This window comes from Pistacia vera, unplaced genomic scaffold (assembly GCF_008641045.1).
Source record: "Pistacia vera cultivar Batoury unplaced genomic scaffold, PisVer_v2 Contig214, whole genome shotgun sequence".
In the NCBI taxonomy this organism is placed as follows: domain Eukaryota; kingdom Viridiplantae; phylum Streptophyta; class Magnoliopsida; order Sapindales; family Anacardiaceae; genus Pistacia; species Pistacia vera.
The window spans coordinates 2,150,677-2,172,188 of NW_022196018.1; the positions used below are offsets into that span (position 1 = coordinate 2,150,677).

Here is a 21,512-nt window from a genome sequence, read left to right on the forward strand (position 1 = left end):
CAGATAGCTTTTGAGTTTTATCATAGTAGGTTAAAACACCAGAGAGTTTGAATGGTTCATCACCATGGAAGACTAATAAACCCAAGAACTTACGATATTTGACAGCAAGCCCAGTAATCTGTCTAGATGGAACTCAAATAAACTCTCCGCTTCTCCTTTATATTCACTGGTGTATAAAGCGGGAAATAATGTCTAAGGTGTCCGCTCCAAATTAAAATTTCAGGCGCTGGCCGAGTACAGCTTAGAGAAGCTCCAGATTTAGATTTAAGTCTGTTACAACTCTTTCTCTACCTTGACCACTTTGATTCTTGCAGCGAACTACAAGCCTTCCCACCACTACTTGGTTTAAGTAATTTTGTCATTCTACTGGTTCGGCTGTGGATTCCTGAACACCTTGTGTACGGTACTTCTTCCGTAGCTCTTGTGCGATACCCACCCATCTATAGATACGAATACACATAAAAACACTTATAATCAAACTATGTCAGATAACCAAGAGAATATAATTAAATAATATTTTGATGATATTTACTTGTTTATGTGTTGTTTGTCAGTCTAATAATATCTTCGGAAGTTTGGTTACCCGGATTCGGATTTCAAAGTCTTACAAGTGGCATGTTACCATTTGTGCTCACTTGATCTATTAAGTTTGTAGGGTATTAAATAAACTCCAAAACTAAAAGTATAGTTTGTGGTCAAGAGATTTGCTCTTTTTCCTTGGTCCTAAGTTCAAACCTTGAGCGGCCTAAACCAACCCCGATATCAAAAAATATACAACTCCCAAGCTTATTGATATGCATATAGCTAACCGAACACTCTCACTTAATTACAAATAATTAGTTGTATTTCCATTAACAACTTAGAATGATTATATAATTGAATGATCTTTGTCGTTTCATGGAAATCTGTGTCGAAAAAAATATAGTGTATAATTAAATAGATTCGGTTAAGGGTGTTATTGGCAAAATTTTCAATTCTATATGGTATTCATAGAATAATCAATAGAGGACACGTACAAAAATGCGTAATACGGTTATCTTGGGGGCGATTTAAATAATGATTTTCTGAGTGCCGCTTTTCTGAGTATATTATTGGGAGGTCTCGTTCTAACGGCTATAGGTGGAACGGTAATTCAACGGTCGAAAATTTCAAAAAGTTTCTCCTAAAAAGCCTCTCTAATCACACCTTTTCTCTTCACTCTCTGCCTCCCCACTCTTAAATCTCTCTCCTTTTTCTTTTTTCTTCTCCACAGAGACTTCGTGTTTATCTCTTTCATCTTTAAAATCTCTGAAATACAAATACTCTAATCTAATTAGAAAAAGAAGAAGAAAAAAATTGGTTTAAAGATGTTGGCAAGATATGTGGAACGCTCCTCCCGGTTTAGGCCAACCAAAATCGCTCCTTCATCCGGCGAAGCCTCTTGGGGTGTCAAGAACACGGTCGGAGTCCTTTCATGCCATACCAAAAGTCCCAGTTGGTGACACTCCTTATTGTGGGCCAATAATGTTTCAGGTAAGATTGGGTGTTTTTAAAATTGGTTTTGATTTAGTTGATTTTTTTTTCTCTGGTTCTGTTTCTTCATGTTGGTTTTTTCTTTGTATGATTAGTTGGGTGGATAAAGACCCTGAGAGGCGATTCCTTTGTTTTGGCTCCATACTGCTGGGGATAGAGTGATAGTGCTTTGAAAGATATGGCTATTGTGATGAAGCAACAGAACCGGGCGAAGAAGCCATTTGAAGCCATCAATGTCACTGAGAAGTCGTTGTTCGGATCAAGCCCAGATTCTCTTGACAATATCACTGTTGGACTTTACAAAGGTTTTAACACATTTCCCATTTTGTATTCTTTTTTTTTTGTTGTGTCAAACGAGTACTGATTTTAGTTTTTGGGTAAATTATTGTACAGAATGTGGAAGATGATGGACCAAATAGCACTACTGAGACACAAGCTGTATTTGATTCAACACGGCTGCTTTCAATGGGAAACGCACTAAGACTGCCAGATCTCAAGGCAAGAAATTTCAGGTCTCTGTGGAGCAAGAAGCAACTCGATTACTGTGAGAATGCTCGAGTACAAATTTTGTTTCAATGGCTTAGTATGGTTTTGACTGAACTGGGGTCAATGTTTGTACAGGGAACTTGGGATGGGCATTGATGCAGCGAACAACTACATTGAAGCAGAAATGCTTATCGACGAGCACTAACGATTTGCACCGATAACACCAAGTGTGCAATCTTGGTATTTGTTTATGAAACAAGGGCCGAATTGCTGATGGCTAAAGAAACTTTGGCGGCGAGTGAAACCGGCAGTTGCTGATGGACCCAGAGGGGTTGATTCTCATCTTAAGGCCTATGAAAGAGCCCAACAGATTTAAAACTTACCGGAGATTTCTATTACTTCCCAAGAGAATTTTGTTCCAATGGTGTTACTACCCTTGATAATTAGCAAAAAACAAGTGGGTCCAATATTTCAAGTCCATATGGCAACATCTTATTGGAGAGCGCACGTAACTAGCATGACCAGTCTACAGCAGATCATATTCAAGTGAGTGACTTGGCCAGTAAGTCGCTGAATCAATTAACACAGATTAAGCAAACACAAACACGAACAGAAGCAAAAGAAAGAAATTGAGAGAGATCAAACAAAAAGAAAACAAAAGCAATGGCCAGATACGATAGAGCTATTACAGTATTTTCACCGGACGGTCATCTCTTCCAGGTGGAGTATGCTCTGGAAGCCGTGCGCAAAGGCAACGCAGCCGTCGGTGTACGTGGCACCGACACCATCGTTCTCGGCGTCGAGAAGAAATCCACTGCCAAGCTCCAAGACTCCAGGTACTTCTCCATATTCTATTCTTGTTTTTCTTTATTGGATAAACATAAATAAGAATTAGGTTTTTGTTAGGGTTTTTTGTAAATTTCAACCTTGCCTCCCTTTTTTAGGGTTTTTATGAATCGAATTGATGCGTGTGTTATTGTTGTTCGTTGAAGTTTAATATCAATGCTACAGAATTAGATGTTGGAATTGTACCCGTGATTGAAATACATTGTGTTCGGTTTAGTTTTGGTATCTAGATTTATTTAATTAGTGTTGCAGTGGATTGGACTTTTGTGATGTGTTTTCTAATGCATAATTCTACAGGTCGGTTAGGAAGATTGTGAGCTTGGATAATCACATTGCATTGGCTTGTGCTGGGTTGAAAGCAGATGCTCGTGTCCTGATAAATAGGGCTCGGATTGAATGTCAGAGCCATAGGCTGACTGTTGAGGATCCAGCGACTGTTGAGTATATTACTCGTTACATTGCTGGTCTTCAGCAGAAGTACACACAGAGTGGCGGTGTGAGACCTTTCGGTCTTTCTACTCTGATAGTGGGTTTTGATCCATACACTGGCATACCAGCACTGTATCAGACTGATCCTTCTGGGACATTTTCTGCTTGGAAAGCTAATGCAACTGGAAGAAACTCTAATTCAATGCGGGAGTTTCTTGAGAAGAATTATAAAGAAACTTCTGGGAGAGAAACTACTAAGCTTGCTATTCGAGCATTGCTTGAGGTTTGTTTATTCTGGCTTGGTTATTTATATGAGAAGTTATTTGTTTATATCTCCCTTTTTATACATAAATGTTGCTTCTTTAAGGATGTCTCATTCTTGATATATGAAAGGTACTATGCACTTTTAGATGTGTACGACCATTTGCAAAGGAACATAGTGAGCAATTAGTATACTTGGAAGTTTTTATTTCTCAATGGATTGTATCTGATATATCAACTATACATTTACTAGGTGTAGGAATGCTTCAATCACATGCAATCACTTGAAATAAAAAATCAATCATTTGGCTTATAATTGTGTATACCAAAGCAATACCCTTCAGGGTTACTGTCCTGCTAAACTATGACGCTGCTAAAAGTGTCACATGTTCTTCAAACTTGCTTTTACACCCGAGATGGCAATGTCTTTAGGATGCCACTGGCACTTACACATTGGTCTATGTACATTCACATGGCTATCATATTTAATGTTAAGTTATGCTGCAAAGTATAACGCAGTTATGAAGCAAGAGTACAGTATTTGATTACATTACAGTAATAAACAATTGAATATCTTCTGAGAAGTGTAATTGTTTAAATTTCTCTTGATAGGTTGTTGAAAGTGGAGGGAAAAACATAGAAGTTGCTGTGATGACAAAGGAGCATGGTCTAAAGCAACTTGATGAAGCTGAAATTGATGCCATTGTAGCCGAGATTGAAGAAGAAAAAGCTGCTGCTGAGGCTGCAAAGAAGGGTCCTCCCAAGGAAACTTGAATTTGAGTGTATTTTTCAGTTTTTCTATCGTTGTACTTCACCTTGCTCTTTCACATTTCAGAATTTATTTATATCATGTGTGGTTTACTTTTTGGCAACTGGAACCACTTGTTACTGCTTTTGAATTTTGCAGTCATGAAAGCCTGAATTTGGAGCTAGCCGCATGAGTTTGGATCCATTGATCACAATAAAATTGTAGGGAGGAGCAGGGATTCTAACTGTTATTCCATTGACATCCCCAGTAGTTGTATTTTTCAATGTTTTAAAACTCAACCCGGGATGGAGCCCGGCAACGTTGCCAGGTCCTGGGTTGACCGGTTTAACTGGTCAAACCGGCTGACAAAAAGTTATAAAATTTAGCAAATATACCCCTAAAAATAAAGTTAAGTCCCTATAGGTTTAAAATTTAGCAAACACTCCTCAAATACAAATTGGGCAACGACGACCCCCCAAATGGAACCCCAATCGTCTCTTGAGTCAATTCCAAATCTACCCAAGATTTGGCTGATATCGGTTCGATTTCGGTCAAATCTCACAGACATCGACATTGACATTCCAGGCTAGATCTCACAGACATCGACGTCGATAACCCTCTTCGGTTGCTATTAAGAGTAGTTATTGGAGCTTTTATCTACTCGGTGGTTTTAAGGACTTAAGGGATTAGTTGAGATACGTGTAAACTAGTCTGGATATCCTCGGCTATAAAAAAAATAAAAAATTCTATCTTTTAAGGGAAGATAGTCCCAGTAGAAAAATTGTCCATATTGACATCCCCTTTCTCAAATACGGAGTTTTTTCTGTTTGGAAGTGTTGTTTGAACTTGAAAGGAAATATAATTAATAGAAGCAGCTGTTTTCTTAACAAAAGAAAAGTTTATGCCAAAATATATGAACTCAGTTAAACTCATAAATGGAAGGTATATATGACATAGTGAGTTAAGAGGTTATACATTGTACCAAACCGGACAAAACTTGTCAAATGCATTATCTTACAATTAAAAGATAAAGAGGTCAAGGATTCTGATCTATATTTGTTCATACCTTTTGCAATGCGTATCAGTATATTATGCGTATTCAAGAGTAGTGAAATTCACTTTTTCATTTCCCCTTGGCTTTGTTCATGTTTCAAATTACTTCCCTTTTAACCATTCTCCATCCCACTGTCATCGGCCAGTAATAAATCAAGCTCTGCCCCCTTTCGCATTTGCTTCTGTTTCTTCTTCGCCTTTCCTCTCACCCCCCTCCGTACTCTCTTCAACCCAAGGCTCCTCTCCAAAAATATCAGCTGCTACTTGATCGAAGGTCCTTGAACGATCTAGTTCATTATCATCCTCTGAAAAATGAAACACAGAGAAGTTAATTGCACATATATTTACACATATCTTACCAAAAGTACACGTACACGTACCCCTATTGCAACATCCAGAGCTGGATAATTATACTCCATACAGTGAGGAATATATCTAATGGACGCTCTTTCAAAGCCTGCTACATCACAAGTGTTGTAGATGTAGTTAGCTGTTCTCATGCAATCACATTCCACGGCAGCGTAATAATATCTGAGAGAAAGAGATAGATTTTACTTGTATAAATATATACAGATGTGGAAAAGAATTTCAATCACCTCAGCCTCCTTTTCTCTTCAGCATGTAATTTATCCTCGTGGATGTGATCACTGTTATCATTTTCATCCTCAGTTACTCCAACAAAATGCTCAACTTCATCTTCTTCTTCCATTTGCCGGACTCCACACTCGGATGGATAGATGGTCACACGCAGAATTTTCCCATCTTTGGGAAGAAATGAACTCAGTATCGCATACAAATCAGCTGCCTATATAATAACCAAACCAAAAACTAACTGCCAATATCATCCATAAAACTAATTCATTTCTAGAAAAAAAAAATTGCAATATAATCAAGAGAATTAGTAGGGTTTTTTTTTTTTTGGCGTACCTTCACTTGCGTCAAATCCATATCAAGAAGAGCAAGCCTGCTCGTTTTCTTAATACTTTCGGGTATAATATTCTTGGGCTGCTCCACAAACAAAACAAAAATAAGTTCAGATAAATTTAGTATAAAACATGAATCAGAATTTAACAAACAGAAATATTTGACGCTGAATTAACACAGCAAAGCCCGGTAGAAAATTTACCTCCTGTTCACTCCCTTCACAGTCCTCATGAAAATTCTTTCTGTGAACTTCTTCATAACATTCATGACAACTCATACTAGTCACCTCACCAAAGTCCCTCACTCGGACTTCATCACAACTACTACTCTCATCCCTGTCATTATAATCATCCTCCGACCTCCACTTTCTCGCCACGTCACAGGTTTCCTCCTGTTCCCTTCCACTGTCACTCCCTGGACCTTTCTCTCCCTTCTCCTCTTCTTCTTCTTCATCATTCTTTTCGTAATGACGGAGAGAATAGTTAGAAGTTTTGAGCTTCTTTTTTGGCCTGCTTGTTTCGTAGTAGGGACCCAAGGAAAACTCAAACTCCATGTTGGGGTTTGAATGGAGATTGAATCTTCTGCTTAGATTTCTTCCTCGAAACACTCAGGAACTCAGGATCCGAGTGTACGGAGCGTCTGATAATCTTTTTGTTCTTCGGCTTGTTTTTGGAGCCCATTTTTGCTTTGCGTTCAACGGTTTTGAAACTGAGTAAAGACAGCGAGCTTGTAATTAAAAGCTGGAGTTAAAGCGTTAGTTGTTATAGATCACAATCTATGTTTGGATACAGTAGTTAATGTGACCAGCACCGGTTTCGCTATTTCCGGGAACAGATTGATGCTCTCCTCTGAGCTGGGCCTAGTAATTTATACAAAGAACAATTCTGAATAACCTGGTTAAATTTCTAAACAAGCCGCATGATTATTATAAGATAATAGTAAGAATAGTCTTTTGCATATAAGATTTTTTAAACCCATCATATATTAAAATGGTTTTAATAAGAAACTAAATAACAAAAGAGAAAATCTCTCGAGGATTAGTAGTGTAAACTGACTTAGACAGCTTGATTACGTACAAAAAAATAAAAAAGAAAGAGAGAATAATTCTATGATGGAAAATGATAAAGTTACCGAAACGTTTATACCGAATTTGTGCACCGAATAACGCGACAAAATCCTGACCGTTGATTAATATTAACCGATAATAAATAAACGGTCAAGATTTTATCACGTCATTCGGTGTACAAATTTGGTACACACCCATCAATAACTGTAGCATTACTCTTCTATGATTGCAGTTGGTATCTTGGTGAACCATCCAAGATCAAAACCACCTTTTCAACTTTCACTATATTAACTATTTATTTCCAAGTAAAAATATCATTAAATTTTACACAAAATCAATTGTGTAACCTAATAGATTGTGGCTTCCATGTAAAAACAACATAAGAATGGTGTTAAAACTACTTTTGGGTGACTTATAATGACTCTTAGGTATATTATTTAAAATGTCATGAATCCAATTCTCACCTTAGTTGTTAATAGAAGTAGTCACTGAAACTCTTACCTAACCGATAGTTTTAAAATTCTAAGAGATTAGTTGAGATGTACATAAATTAATTTAGACAAATTCAATCATAAAAAAACAAAAAAACAAAAAAAAAAAAATAGTGTTAAAAGCTAGTCCATTACTTAAAGTTAGAGGGCATTGGCAGCCCATAATGAATGACATAAGGTTCATGGGCTTATGTTGCCCAAGAGGCTTAGGTAAATTATAGTGATGTTTGGTATCCTATCAAAGTTTATATTTACCTAATGATAGGAATGGGAACATGATTTTTGGGCACACTCCTGATTCTCTCGTCAGAACATTCTGATACATATTTGATCACGACCAAACATATTCACCAATATATTTTTCACATTGAATTAAAATGATATTTTACAACTCAGATCCAATAGTATATATATGCAGCATGATCATAATAAAATTATATCAAGAGATCCCGACTAGAGAATTATTCAAAGACATGATTAAATACACTCAATTACTTCTTAACACCCCATTTGAATAATAATAAAAAAAAATTATCAATAATTTTTCTTTTTTTAATAAAGAATAAGAGAATTTTTTGTAAGCACAAAATCAAGTGGTCAAATAGAACTCTTATATGTATTACTGAAAAAATCTTGAGTTCGATTCTCCTTGACTGCTAATAGAAATGACCATTAGAAAATTACCCGACTATTAACTTTAGGACTCTGAGAGATTAGTTGAGATATACACAAACTGACTCAGACACAAGAAAAAAAAAAAAAAGAAACGCAAATACTACAAATGCCAGATTTTATAATTAAACTTGATCGGTTTATTAAATTAATAAAAAAATTACAATAAAAGAACTTGAATTTTGAATTTGGTGTAATTATTAACAGGGTTACTAATAAAAAAATTAATTTAAAAATTAGTGTTAATAATTTCTGTGAAAAATTTAAGTTGAAAATCCCGGTCTCTATCTATGTATAAATATGAAGAGCATCCAAAAAGAAAAGAAATACGGATAACTTCAAACATAGGATAAGAAGAGTTTTTTTTTAGTTAGGCAATGGCTTCTCTAAGAGTACTGCTTCCTGCTCTTACCATTGTCTTACACCATTAAAGAAATACTACATTACAAAATCTGTGAAGTTGATAAGAATATGTTACTCAATGCTGCCATTAAAGATATGAAAGATCATACATGTGAATTAGTGGATAAAATCACCACATTAACTCCATATTTAAACCAGATAATATTTAGTTTACAAGAACTTGATGTGTGGTGGAAAGAGTATCTAACTCATAAATGCAAGAGGACAGTAAACTTAAAATCTTGTTCAAATCTTTTCTACATTGCATGCCTAGTATCAATAAGTTTTATCTTCAAAATTTTACAGACTAATATTTTGAAGCAACTTCTGTAAAACTTCCATAAACCCTCCAATTTATGCAGGATGTATAAATGATTATAGGTGCATATACGATTATGAAAAAACACGATCCCACACCCTCTCACAAAACACCAAAGTTTGGTAGTTAGCAGAAACAATTTAGAAAAAGAAAGAAAAAGAAGATAACAGAGATAGTTTCCCCACACATAATGAAGATAAAACACATTTCACAAGATATTCTGACTCAAGTAGTTTATATCACAAGAGGATTCTAATTCAATGAAAAGCTAGTGAACTACACCATTACTTGTTGCTAGTTTGTTGGTACTACCATGTCTCGGTGTTCATGTTGTAAGCAGGGTCACACCAACAATGGTGACTGGATCAGTGAAGAACTTTTCAGTTACATTCAAGCTCACGTAGTAATCTGCTACAGCTGTCCCAAAAGCAGCTGATCTTCTTTCTTGTGGCAAGAGTTGCCACTACTGGTAAAGCGACCAGATATGCCCTGATACCAAGTGTGGTAATTTCAATGAAGAAGATGAAATTATTATTAAGTTTAAACTACTCACTATTGTTGGTAACAGGTAAGCAACAAACAAAGTTTTATTGATTCTCATTATTTAATTTTGACAAAGAAGATCAAACAGGATTTTGTTTGTGTTCTTGTTAAATTGGTCTGTTTTAGCAAGAAGGTTTTCCAGAAGAACAGATAATGAAATCAATATCTACTATAAAAACGAAGCTATGCAAGTGAAGTATTGATCCCTCGACTCACCAACAAAAATCCAGAAGCAATTGTTATGAATGAGGGTGCTAAAAGATTTAGGTGCAATAACCAGTCAAATGCAGAAAGAGAAAAGAGTCTAGAACTGAATCTTCAGCTCACAGTAACTTAGCCCTGTCAACAACCACCTAAACCCCCTGCTGCAACTTGTAAACAAAGAAAGAGAAGTCCCATGCTCTTAATTGCTTCAAGCTGAAAAGAGATAAAGAGGGCAGCTGCAATAGCAGCAATAGATGCAATTGCAATTGTTCTCGGGCTTGAGAATTGATGTTTAAATTACAGAAGCTTGAAGTTATCAGATTTTGAATTTGAAGGGCAACCACAAACACAAACATAAAATTAATTAATAGATACTATTGGTAAATTCCCTTCTGTAATTCATATGTATCTATTGTTCAAGCAAAAAGTGGAAATATATTTGCCTATATCCTGAAAAGATAATTAATTTCTTCTTCTTTTCTTTATGGACACCATAATTGTTAATTATTGAATGATAGTAATCTTTCTCCTCTTTGTATGGCATAACAAAACTTTCAACCAGAGATGTGGATTAACAATAAGAGGAGGAAAAGGTGAAGCATCCAATTCATTTCATTGTACAAACCACCTAGTCATGTAGCTCAACTAGGAAACAAAACAAAAAAGTTTTGCAGTCACATACGAACAAAAGCATTCTGTGAGGTGTTTCTGCTACTTTAGCCTTTATGTTAAATGCACCTTATTTTACTTTAATGACTAAGTATGCGCAATAACCACTGTTTAGCTAGTCGAACAGTTACATTTGTTTGATTATAAGTTCATACATTCTTCAACAGGAAAATCTTATCTTAATGCTTAAAGATCTCACATAATCCATGGACTAACCTACTTTAAGTTCAATAGCCTAGAGTGTGATCAGGTTCAGACAAGAATCAAGAAGATCTGCAATAACAAAAAAACCCTTCATCACACACGTATCAATAAATATATAAACAAATTCGTGTGTGCATTAAAGTTTCTTGGGGATTCTGTCCACTAGAAAATTTAGAAACAAGAAGTCATGGAGTCTAAATCACTCTATAATTGATTGCAAAAAATTGATTTAACAAATCGTCAATACTGGATGACATTTTATGTTCCACAATATAAAAAGAATATTCGGTAACTACCAAAAAAAAAAAAAAAAAAAAATTAATTAATTGAAAGAGAAACACCTCAAATAACAACTAACCACAACTCATCTTTAAACTATTGTAGCCGAAAACTGTCGGTGTTTTCCACTTTACCTGTGCCTGAGCTTGAAGACTCACCCATCGCATCAGGAGAAGCTGTTCCTTGAGAAGGTGAGTCTCTCTTCAGAGTAGTTGGCAACCCAGAAATCTCCTGAACAAATGAACCACAAATATCAGTGTCAATCAACATCGCTTGAATTGGGGCAAGTGTAAAAGAAAGTTCATTCCCCCAATCAAATTAAACAACATTATACCCAAATTATACAAAAAAAAATTAGATATACCTTCATCAAATGCAATCTCAAGTCACAAGGTCGAGCTTGATTCCCAATACAAGCCATCACAAACTTTGAATATTGGAATAGTACATCAGCAGCAGCTTGTTTTTTCTCTTCAATCTACAAGCAAATTACGCCCTTCATAAATACATAAAATAGCTGACTATATGATAAAAACAACTAAGTTTAGGGTTGAATATAATTAAATTGATAATTGTGAAACAGAATTATCAAAAGACCGATTAAATTCAACAAATCCCTAATCCATATTATCATTATCAATCTATGAACACCCCAGAATATAAACCCCAATAATTAAAAGAAAATATAAGGTAATTAATTGAATTTAACGAATCAGCATATCTATTAGTAAGATACTTCACAAATCGCAACAAACAGAAACACATACCTCGTAATCTTCTGTCGTCGCCATGGATAATTTCTCGGTCACCATAAAATCGTCAGCGCGGTGTATTCTTTCAACAAACAACCAATTCAGTTAGTTCTCGGGATTTACTATTCACCTCTAGAGATGAAAACAAATTTAAAGCGCATTCACAATTTCCAAAAAGTATTGTGGGTGTGTTTCTAATAATTAACTCTTCGTTCAAGGGAGAATAAAAGTTTGTAAGTATGATCAAATCAAAATTATATCAATATATTTTTAAAACATTTTAAGAAAAATAATTCGGCCTATTAGCTCAGTTGGTTAGAGCGTCGTGCTAATAACGCGAAGGTCGCAGGTTCGAGACCTGCATGGGCCAAAAGAGTTTTTTTACGGTGGTGAATTGCAAATTATAATTTTGTGATATGTGAAATTACATAAGTCACCCTGTAATATGCTTAAAATTTTACTCACCCAAGGTTTGACGAATCTCTGTGTTCCCACCATGGTTTCATAAATTTCATATTCCCCTCTTAAATTAAGAAAATTGATTAATATAACAGTTAAAGAGTAAAATTGTCAATTTTATTATATTGAGTCTGAAATGAAAATGTTAACTCCCAATGAGCCCCCATTCCAAACCACCACCACCACAGTCATCCAGACCACTATAACCCAAGAGGCGATTGGTTTGGCGGCAGCATTAGTTGGGGTTGAGGCAACAGGGGGTTGTAATGGTGTTGGGAGTTGTGTTTTTGAGTTGGAAGGTGAAAGTATGGTGGTTGGTTGAGTGAGGAGTGACTGGGGGTGTGGATGCAAGGGGGACGACAGACGACCAGAAAACAACAAAGTAATAGACAAGCAAACAAACACAACAACAGGCAATGGAGTGCAAAAAACCGACATTATGCTATGGGGTAGACTAGTGAGGAGCGATGGCCAATGATTGGCGGGTGCACTCAAGTGGAAAAGTTAGGGGTTTTTGTGAAGATGATAATGAGATATTGATGGTTGTGTTAGGGAGGTCCAACGGTGCCGGACCCAGGCTGGATTTTTTGCTTGACCAGGAACTCCTAGCAAGTAATGGTAGAGGTGGAGATAAAGAGGCGATAGAGAGAAATTTGAGATGTGGGGGTTATTTTGAATCAAAAGTAAAAGGCTCAAGGACAGTTTGATAATAACATCTTTATAGTGTGTCAGAATCCAAAAATCACTAATAGTGTTAATTTAAGGGTTGAAATCTGAAATTTATGAACCATGGGTGGGAACAGAGATTTGCCAAACATTGGGTGGGTAAATGTTGTTTTCTCTTATCAAAATAACGAACAAAAGGATGCTAACAAGACCCGACCAAAATATTTATCAATTAAGGGACAGAATTGTAATTAAATATTATTTATAATAAAAAGGATTGGATGATCCTAACTTTATACTTGACCTCCATCCTTCCCTCTTATATTTTCATGACCAAGTCTGCCATTGTAGCCGGTTGATTCATGGCATCAAATGGTGCCAACTGAAATTTGAAAAGGAAAAATTATTTCAAAGTTTAACAGTAAAGTCTTTCCGACTACACCTAACACTGAATATTGCTAAAACCAACTCTTCCATCTAATTTTGGGATTTTCTCAGAACTTTGCAAGAAGATTAGTCAGATGAGGATGTAGTCTGTAGTGCTGCAATCCAAGCTGCCATCTTGAGCGGTTGGCGCAATGAGAAGGTGCACCGTCACTTCATTTTGTTCACTGGGAATTCATCTCTCTTGGTCTCTCCTACTTTTAGTTAATTAATTTGAAGGACCGAATTGGNCCAAGAGGCGATTGGTTTGGCGGCAGCATTAGTTGGGGTTAAGGCAACTGGGGGTTGTAATGGTGTTGGGAGTTGTGTTTTTGAGTTGGAAGGTGAAAGTATGGTGGTTGGTTGAGTGAGGAGTGACTAGGGGTGTGGATGCAAGGGGGACGACAGACGACCAGAAAACAACAAAGTGATAGACAAACAAACAAACACAACAACAGGCAATGGAGTGCAAAAAACCGACATTATGCTATGGGGTAGACTAGTGAGGAGCGATGGCCAATGATTGGCGGGTGCACTCAAGTGGAAAAGTTAGGGGTTTTTGTGAAGATGATAATGAGATATTGATGGTTGTGTTAGGGAGGTCCAACGGTGCCGGACCCAGGCTGGATTTTTTGCTTGACCAGGAACTCCTAGCAAGTAATGGTAGAGGTGGAGATAAAGAGGCGATAGAGAGAAATTTGAGATGTGGGGGTTATTTTGAATCAAAAGTAAAAGGCTCAAGGACAGTTTGATAATAACATCTTTATAGTGTGTCAGAATCCAAAAATCACTAATAGTGTTAATTTAAGGGTTGAAATCTGAAATTTATGAACCATGGGTGGGAACAGAGATTTGCCAAACATTGGGTGGGTAAATGTTGTTTTCTCTTATCAAAATAACGAACAAAAGGATGCTAACAAGACCCGACCAAAATATTTATCAATTAAGGGACAGAATTGTAATTAAATATTATTTATAATAAAAAGGATTGGATGATCCTAACTTTATACTTGACCTCCATCCTTCCCTCTTATATTTTCATGACCAAGTCTGCCATTGTAGCCGGTTGATTCATGGCATCAAATGGTGCCAACTGAAATTTGAAAAGGAAAAATTATTTCAAAGTTTAACAGTAAAGTCTTTCCGACTACACCTAACACTGAATATTGCTAAAACCAACTCTTCCATCTAATTTTGGGATTTTCTCAGAACTTTGCAAGAAGATTAGTCAGATGAGGATGTAGTCTGTAGTGCTGCAATCCAAGCTGCCATCTTGAGCGGTTGGCGCAATGAGAAGGTGCACCGTCACTTCATTTTGTTCACTGGGAATTCATCTCTCTTGGTCTCTCCTACTTTTAGTTAATTAATTTGAAGGACCGAATTGGAGTACAATAACAGTGACAAAATGTTGTATGAATGGAAACAGTGGATTAAGGTGAGCTCCATGGAAACATGTGATGAAACGTAATGAAGGGTTTTAACAGTGATGACGTATAAGTCACGAGATCGATATACTAAGTTCTGAAGGTCATAGCCACAACCATAACCACAAAAGGGCTTTCCAAAGCGAAGGTACACTGAAGGAGAACTTAGCTAAGAATGTCCAGTTCAACAACAGTGGTCCATCTCCTTCTTTTTACTTGCTTAAGCAAAATCGCCAAAAAGCAAGCACAGGCATAGCCATTTGATTTTGGCACGAACTTCACAGCCTCAGCTCCTTGATCAGTGACACCATTTGTACAATTTCTCTCTTTTAAATCCTATTACTGTTATCTCCTAACCCAATTAATCATAGCCACTAGTTCTATTCCAACTAAATATTCTCCCCAACTATTCAGTTCTAACCAAACCCTTCACTGATATGTCTTTTCTTGTCCAAAATTAAACTTCAAAGTGACAGTTGATAGGGTTATTATGATGAAATATCACATACGTACATAATCAAGACTCAAATAAATTTCATATATGTGGCTGAAATTGATTTGGCATGGAATGAGTTAAGAGAAATGAGAAATAATGTAAATACACAAGGAGAGTGAGATGGGCAACAAGTTGGGGTAATATAACCATCTACAGATTGTCCCCGATTAACTAAGATTCTTGATATATAAGTTCGATCTATTTAGATTGATAATAAGAGTGATCATTAAAAAGATTTATCTTACTATTAACTTTGAAATTTTAAAAGATTAGTTAAACTACTTATAATTAATCGAACATAAAAAAAAAAAAAAAAAGTTAGAGCAGTATAATTTAAAAATGTTACATAGAAAGAGGTGACAAAGGTGACGAAGATAAGAGAGAATTTTGTAAAATAATACTATACTAATAATTCTCTTTCATATGATAATTACGAACTATTATATTAATAATTTTCTTTCATAAATTCTGACATGATAGTTACGAAACTGTCATATTAGTTAATTAAAAGCCGGACAATTATGAACTATCATGTTTAGATAACAAGCCGGACAATTATGAACTATCATGTTTAGATAACGAGAAAAAATTTAGTATTGCTTAATTTAACCTGATTGAAATGGACCCTATTACCAAAACCATGAATCGAAGTGCATCGACCACTGATCTTCGTACTCTTCTCTGCTGTATTTCATTGCGTCTATTACCGATGCTATCATGCTTCTCTCTACCTAACGGATCTAAGGGCTCTTTTAGGTCTTGACATTCTGGTGATCTTAACCCAACAAACAAACAATATTTGCCTTGTTAATATTTAAACAACTATTAAATATGGCCTTGATTACCGAAACTGCTTTTTATCATCTTACTAATTTTGCTGTTTTATCATATCATACCTCGATTTTGGTGGGGTTCTTCTATGATCAATATGGAATCATCATTAACTACAGCCGTAGCCTGCAGCTAGCTTTCTTTTCTGATTTGATCTTAGCTGAACTTATGCATATGAACAACTTCCATTACCGATATTTAAAAATATCAACCACTCAAAAAGGTAGTTAATAAATTAACAAGGGTTAATTAATTTTTCTTAAATGGGAACTGAATAGGTTTCAGTTGATGCTTTAAAATCTTTGATGTTGAGAAATATTGCAGTTTATTTTTAATATATGATTGAGAAAATGAGTTCCTTCTGCTTTTCCTCCTTTTACACTCGATCTATACCTCAAGATATAATGAAAGTTCACGATTCAAGGAGAGATGGTGAAACGAACACAAGAAGCACAGAGGCAGAGCTGTTTGCAGTACTTAGAAAACATATTAATTACTCGCTTTCTTACAAAAACCTACATTTTCACCAAATATCTTGCATGTAGGCTAGATTTTGTGAAGTCTTCTTCTACCTTACAGCTTATAGTGGCTGAAGAGAGTGAAGATTATCACAGTGCAGAAAACGACGTGCAATTTTCTTAGCTTCTTCGTGCTGGAGCTTGAGTTCTTGGATTGCTCTTCCTTGGAGTCGTTGCGGATGCTGCGTTGGAGGTACAAGCACTGTCCTTGTAATCTTTTAGTGCAAGGGAGGGTATTTCCATGTCTATTTGAAATTGTCTACAGGCAAAGCTACAGTAAACCTTCTCATTGTAGAAGTAAAAGTGTTGTTGAGACGCCGGTATCTTGTCTTCAGTAGCGGGTCGACGATCAAAGTGTATACCGCACCCATAACAATTCACCGGGAGATAATGTTTTCTGAAATCATGTCGGTAGGGACGTTCGTAAGAAGGAGATGGACAAAAAAAAAAAAAACATCGGTTCATTAATATTCTTAAATCTATTTACTGTATGAGACCTAGTGACAAAGTTAGCGTTCTTTTCAGGAAGACGAAGATCTAAATCCATCTCCACCATGGAAGCCAAACCTTCATTTCCCCTTAAAAAAATAAGCTTTTGAGGAGCTTCAGCATTTGGGATCTGAGGTTTAGGAGCTTGAGGATCCATGTCTTGCATGTGCTGCAAAAAAAGAAAAAAAAAACCAGAACAAAAGACGTTAAGAGAGCTTAGAGAGATGAAGCAGAGAAAGCGACAGAAGAAAAATACAAGTACAAAGAGGAACAGTAATTGACGACTACTATTGCAGCTCACTAAAGCTTTACTAGGTTTTCTGGAGGTGTAAAGAAAAGAGATGAACTCTACATTGTTTATATAGACGGATTCCATGGAAGTAGACAGAAAACTTCATTATTGATGGTTTAAAGGGAGGACGGATTTACTGTTTAGTTCATACAAACTTAACATTTCTCTCTTAAGTACTGCACCCATCCATCATCATGCTCGTACAAAATTAACTAAATAATGAAAGAAATTTACCAAAAGTTGGACGATATTATTGGTCTGTCTCTCTTATATTAGATTGGAATTGGGTATAGTGTGCATGCACAAAAAATTTTACCTTCTACTTTAGTGTATATTTTTTTTTCTTTACACTCTTATTCGTATAAAGCTAAACGTGTATATTTAACTGCGCTCTTTCTATAAATCTTGATAATGGGGGTAATGTGGCCTTATGGTGGTTATGATTCACAGCCGGAAGTTGAATTCTTGAAAGCAATTCATTGATGATCAAGCATGGCTACTTAATTTTCATTATAGACTTTGGAGATTCTAGGGCATATGATGTGCCCCTAATCCTATTAACTTTTAACCCTAATTTTCCAAAATTAAAATTTTAAGGGTGCGTTTGGTTCGGGGTGAAATAAGATAAATCCTGTAATCTTTGTTTAATTTTCAAGATTCCCTCGTTTGGTTGTCAAGTAATATAATATTACAGTAATATTTTATTGCAAATAGTGGTTACTATTGGTAATATTGTGGGTAATCAAATTACCTTCCCAGGGTGTGTTAATGTTAGATTACCGGGGTAATCATAATTTTTACCCTATTTTGCCCTTAATATTTTATCACTCTGGATACATTTGCCCTCATATGTCTACCAAATAATAATTAGCCCAGACCCCCTACATTTGAGAACTTAGCTAAAATACCCCCGCCACAAAAAAGTTTAAAAGTTAATAAAATACCCCCAATCATCCAAGACCATCGTCGGCCGCTAGCCACCACCGCTAGCCACCAGCAAAAGTCATCATATCGGCACAAGACCAGCAGGATCTTGCCAGTCGTGTGCCGATAAGGACATTTCCGACTATGGATTTGTGATCTATGGCCGAAAACGACCAGATCTGGCCGTTTCACGGCCAAAGATGTGGCCGTGAAATGCCATAGATCTGGCCGTGAAATGCCATAGATCTGGCCGTGAAAAGGCCAGATCTTTGGCCGTGAAACGGTGACTATGGCCGTTTCATAGCCACATCTTTGGCCATGAAATGGCCATATTAACAGCCAGATTTAGTCGTGAAACAACCATATTCATGGCCAGATCTGGCCGGATTAGGCCTAATCGGCGTATGACCAGCCAGATCCGATTGGTCGTGCGCCATTACAGTGACTTCCGGTGGTGTTGGTGGTTGTCGGCGGTGGTTTGGGGTGAATGGGGGTGACTTTGCTACAAATTAAAGTTGTATATGGTTGCGGTGTTTTGGTAAAATTTCAAATATAGGGGGGTTAAAAGAAATAATTTAAAAAATAATAATAAAAATAATAGTATATTATTATTTTAAAATGAGGGCAATTTAGTAATCTATATAACATACCCACTCATTTATCCTCCCAACCAAACATATTGTTATAACATACCCATCAATTTATTCCAACCGACCAAACACATTTCTCTAAAGATTCCCTAGTAATTTATCTTTCCAGTAATACAACATTCCTCGATAATATAACATTCCCTGAACCAAACGCTACCTAAAAATAATGTTACATTACATGCATAAATTGTTTATATGAATTGACAAAATGATCACATATGAGAATTGTTGTTGAACTTAGGGTAACTTATATAATGATATGTAATACCTCATAGTCATTGGTAATGTTTTTTTGGTAATCGAGGGTATCTAGACCAGCTTGCACATACCTCAACTAATTCTCCGTGTCTATTGAATATTTTATAAGCTCAAATGACTAAATAAGTTACAATATTATTGTGGTAGGTGATCCTAAGATTTGAATCCAAGAATTCAAAGAATAGAACAAACCTCCTTCACTGCCAAGCCAACCCCTTAGGGTTTATAATTAGTAAATTGCTCCGCCTCCACGTTTACTTTTACCTCTCTAAGCTCGAAACATCTTTTGTTAACTTTTGGCTTCACGAAGAATGAACTATTTTTGAAGAAACTAAGGGCTCCACATTCTTTTGAAAGAATATGTATATATATGATATGTGACATGCATATGATATTCATTAAGAATGAGATAGTAGGGTTTAGAAGATTTCAAAGTACCAAAAAAACGTGGATATTATAGAGAAAAGCATGAATCACATTTCATAATTCCTTTAGAGAAAGCTTATCCTTTTTTTTTTTTCTTCCGAATCTTTGTTGGAATTGTTGACTACATTAACTTTCATGAGTTTCATATGCTTGAAAGGCCTTAACTTAATTACCCCATTCTATTCTATTGCCTCATTTTACTTCAACTTTAATTTCTTCTCGTCACATATATTCATTTATTATTATGATCCACGATATCCAACTATCCATGTCACAATCAATAGGTAATGGATATGTATCTTTTTAACACATTTAAATCAAGATGTGTTTATGAAGAGATCACTCAATCAGCCTGTGTTCATATACCGCTATGATTGTGTTCAAGTCTTGAGGAATTACAAGAAGATCGGGAGAAGAATATTTTTGGATTAAACTAGAATATTGAAAATTTTAATTCTATTTAGAAAAGAGATTAAATGGGGTTAAGTATCAACTGTAATTTTTATAAGTAAAATCCTTTTTTTTTTTTTTGTATCCCTCTTTTAATTATAATTGGTGTTATTTGAGTCTCGTAAAATCTCTTTGTAAGCCCTTTAATTATTATATTTTTTTTTAGAGACGTATATCTTCCATGGCTTAAGGGCAGTAACCGGTAGTAACATGTTATGTTGAATTGGTATTTCGGATGGTTAGTAATTTAGCTAGAATAAAATGTGACTTAACCACCACTGGGTGGTTTGATGGTAAAAGAACAAAAGAGGATTTAACATGGTCTTCCAAGTTCAAGTCCTAATGATGGTAAAAGAGCAAGAGCATGATCTAACATGGTCTTCCAAAAGAAATATCTAACATAGTCTCCCAAGTTTAAGTATGTTTGAAGGTAAAAGTGCAAGAGAATGATTTAATATAAACTCTCGAGTTTGAGTCCTCATAGTTGCTAATAGGGGTGATCACTAGAGCTCGTACCTGATCGATAGTTCCAAGGTCCCGAGGAATAGACTGAGATGCATGTAAACTGGCCCAAACACCTCCGGTTATTAAAAAAAAAAAAGGAGTTAGTCTATGTTGGCTCCTCAATCTAAGGTTGTAATATCTATTTATTTGTTTTATTAATTAAAGGCAGCGTATATAAATGAGTTGCGATAAATGAATAAAGTTATCGGAATTTCATAGTTTACACTCGTGTGTGAAGAGGCAGAGTTTCCTCAATAGAACCCAATCATAACTTGGTATCAGAGCTCACAGCACCGAAATTTTGTAAGAAAGATGTGGGGTCCATTTGGTTCATTATTGAATAATATTTTGAAAAAAAAGTTGAATTTGGTATGTATTATAATGTAGATTTGGAAATTAACAAAAATACATTCTATGTTTGTTTATTTACTAAACACTCATATAATAAAATATTAAAAGCTAACAAAAATACCCCTAACCCACCCATTAAATACGGACAGCCGGCCACCATCGCCGGAGGGTGGCCAGAGTCGCCGTATCGGTGCATGACTGGCTGGATCTTATCGGTCGTGCGTCGATATGGCCTTTTTCACATTTGGTCATCAATGACGGCCAAAGATACAGCCTTCGTTAATGGTCAACAACGACTAGCAGATCCATCGTGGATCTAGCGGGAAAAGACTAGATTGGCGCACTACAGGCCAGATTCAGTCAGTAGTGCGCCATTATACTAGATTCTGGCTAGCTTTCGACAGTGGGGGTCAGAATCTGGTAAATGTGGGTTGTTGGGGTGTCTTTGCAATTTCTAAAAAAATTGGGGGTGTTTAGTTAAATTAACAAAT

The 21,512-nt window shown here is 35.9% G+C and overlaps 3 protein-coding genes and 1 non-coding gene across 9 annotated transcripts; 2 read left to right on the forward strand and 2 right to left on the reverse strand.

Moving 5' to 3' along the window:
* Positions 1-2,582: 2,582 nt before the first annotated feature.
* Positions 2,583-4,427, forward strand: LOC116129859 (proteasome subunit alpha type-7). Its single transcript, XM_031415582.1, has 3 exons — positions 2,583-2,834; positions 3,142-3,556; positions 4,147-4,427. The coding sequence occupies exons 1-3, from the start codon at positions 2,662-2,664 to the stop codon at positions 4,306-4,308; spliced, it is 750 nt and encodes a 249-aa protein (XP_031271442.1). The 5' UTR covers positions 2,583-2,661; the 3' UTR covers positions 4,309-4,427.
* Positions 4,428-5,379: 952 nt separating this feature from the next.
* Positions 5,380-6,950, reverse strand: LOC116129860 (pre-rRNA-processing protein ESF1-like). Its single transcript, XM_031415585.1, has 5 exons — positions 6,462-6,950; positions 6,263-6,340; positions 5,932-6,140; positions 5,716-5,792; positions 5,380-5,640 (listed from the first exon to the last, which is right to left on the reverse strand). Exons 1-4 carry the CDS (start codon positions 6,810-6,812, stop codon positions 5,786-5,788), a joined length of 645 nt encoding a protein of 214 aa, XP_031271445.1. The 5' UTR covers positions 6,813-6,950; the 3' UTR covers positions 5,380-5,640; positions 5,716-5,785.
* Positions 6,951-9,256: 2,306 nt separating this feature from the next.
* LOC116129861 lies at positions 9,257-12,056 on the reverse strand. 6 transcript variants are annotated; one of them, XM_031415590.1, is made up of 5 exons: positions 11,876-12,056; positions 11,473-11,586; positions 11,267-11,339; positions 10,842-10,898; positions 9,257-9,698 (listed from the first exon to the last, which is right to left on the reverse strand). In XM_031415590.1, the coding sequence occupies exons 1-4, from the start codon at positions 11,918-11,920 to the stop codon at positions 10,861-10,863; spliced, it is 270 nt and encodes an 89-aa protein (XP_031271450.1). In that variant the 5' UTR covers positions 11,921-12,056; the 3' UTR covers positions 9,257-9,698; positions 10,842-10,860. The 6 variants fall into 6 exon arrangements, with proteins under 6 accessions (XP_031271450.1, XP_031271446.1, XP_031271451.1 ...); XM_031415586.1 differs by having other exon boundaries at positions 11,243-11,339; XM_031415591.1 differs by lacking the exon at positions 10,842-10,898.
* Positions 12,057-12,156: 100 nt separating this feature from the next.
* On the forward strand, positions 12,157-12,230 carry TRNAI-AAU. Its single transcript has one exon. It is a non-coding gene; the product is annotated as a tRNA-Ile (tRNA).
* The last annotated feature ends 9,282 nt before the right edge of the window (positions 12,231-21,512 follow it).

Coding starts and splice junctions, on each gene's coding strand:
- LOC116129860 (XM_031415585.1), bottom strand. CDS start 6,812: ATGGAGTTTGAGTTTTCCTTGGGTCCCTACTACGAAACAAGCAGGCCA. Junction 6,341..6,461: donor GTGAAGGGAGTGAACAGGAG/GTAAATTTTCTA, acceptor TTTGTGGAGCAG/CCCAAGAATATTATACCCGA. Junction 6,141..6,262: donor TGGATTTGACGCAAGTGAAG/GTACGCCAAAAA, acceptor GTTATTATATAG/GCAGCTGATTTGTATGCGAT.
- LOC116129861 (XM_031415586.1), bottom strand. CDS start 11,920: ATGGTGACCGAGAAATTATCCATGGCGACGACAGAAGATTACGAG. Junction 11,587..11,875: donor CGACGACAGAAGATTACGAG/GTATGTGTTTCT, acceptor ATTTGCTTGTAG/ATTGAAGAGAAAAAACAAGC. Junction 10,899..11,242: donor GTCTTCAAGCTCAGGCACAG/GTAAAGTGGAAA, acceptor TTGTTATTGCAG/ATCTTCTTGATTCTTGTCTG.
- LOC116129859 (XM_031415582.1), top strand. CDS start 2,662: ATGGCCAGATACGATAGAGCTATTACAGTATTTTCACCGGACGGTCAT. Junction 2,835..3,141: donor GCCAAGCTCCAAGACTCCAG/GTACTTCTCCAT, acceptor ATAATTCTACAG/GTCGGTTAGGAAGATTGTGA. Junction 3,557..4,146: donor CTATTCGAGCATTGCTTGAG/GTTTGTTTATTC, acceptor TTCTCTTGATAG/GTTGTTGAAAGTGGAGGGAA.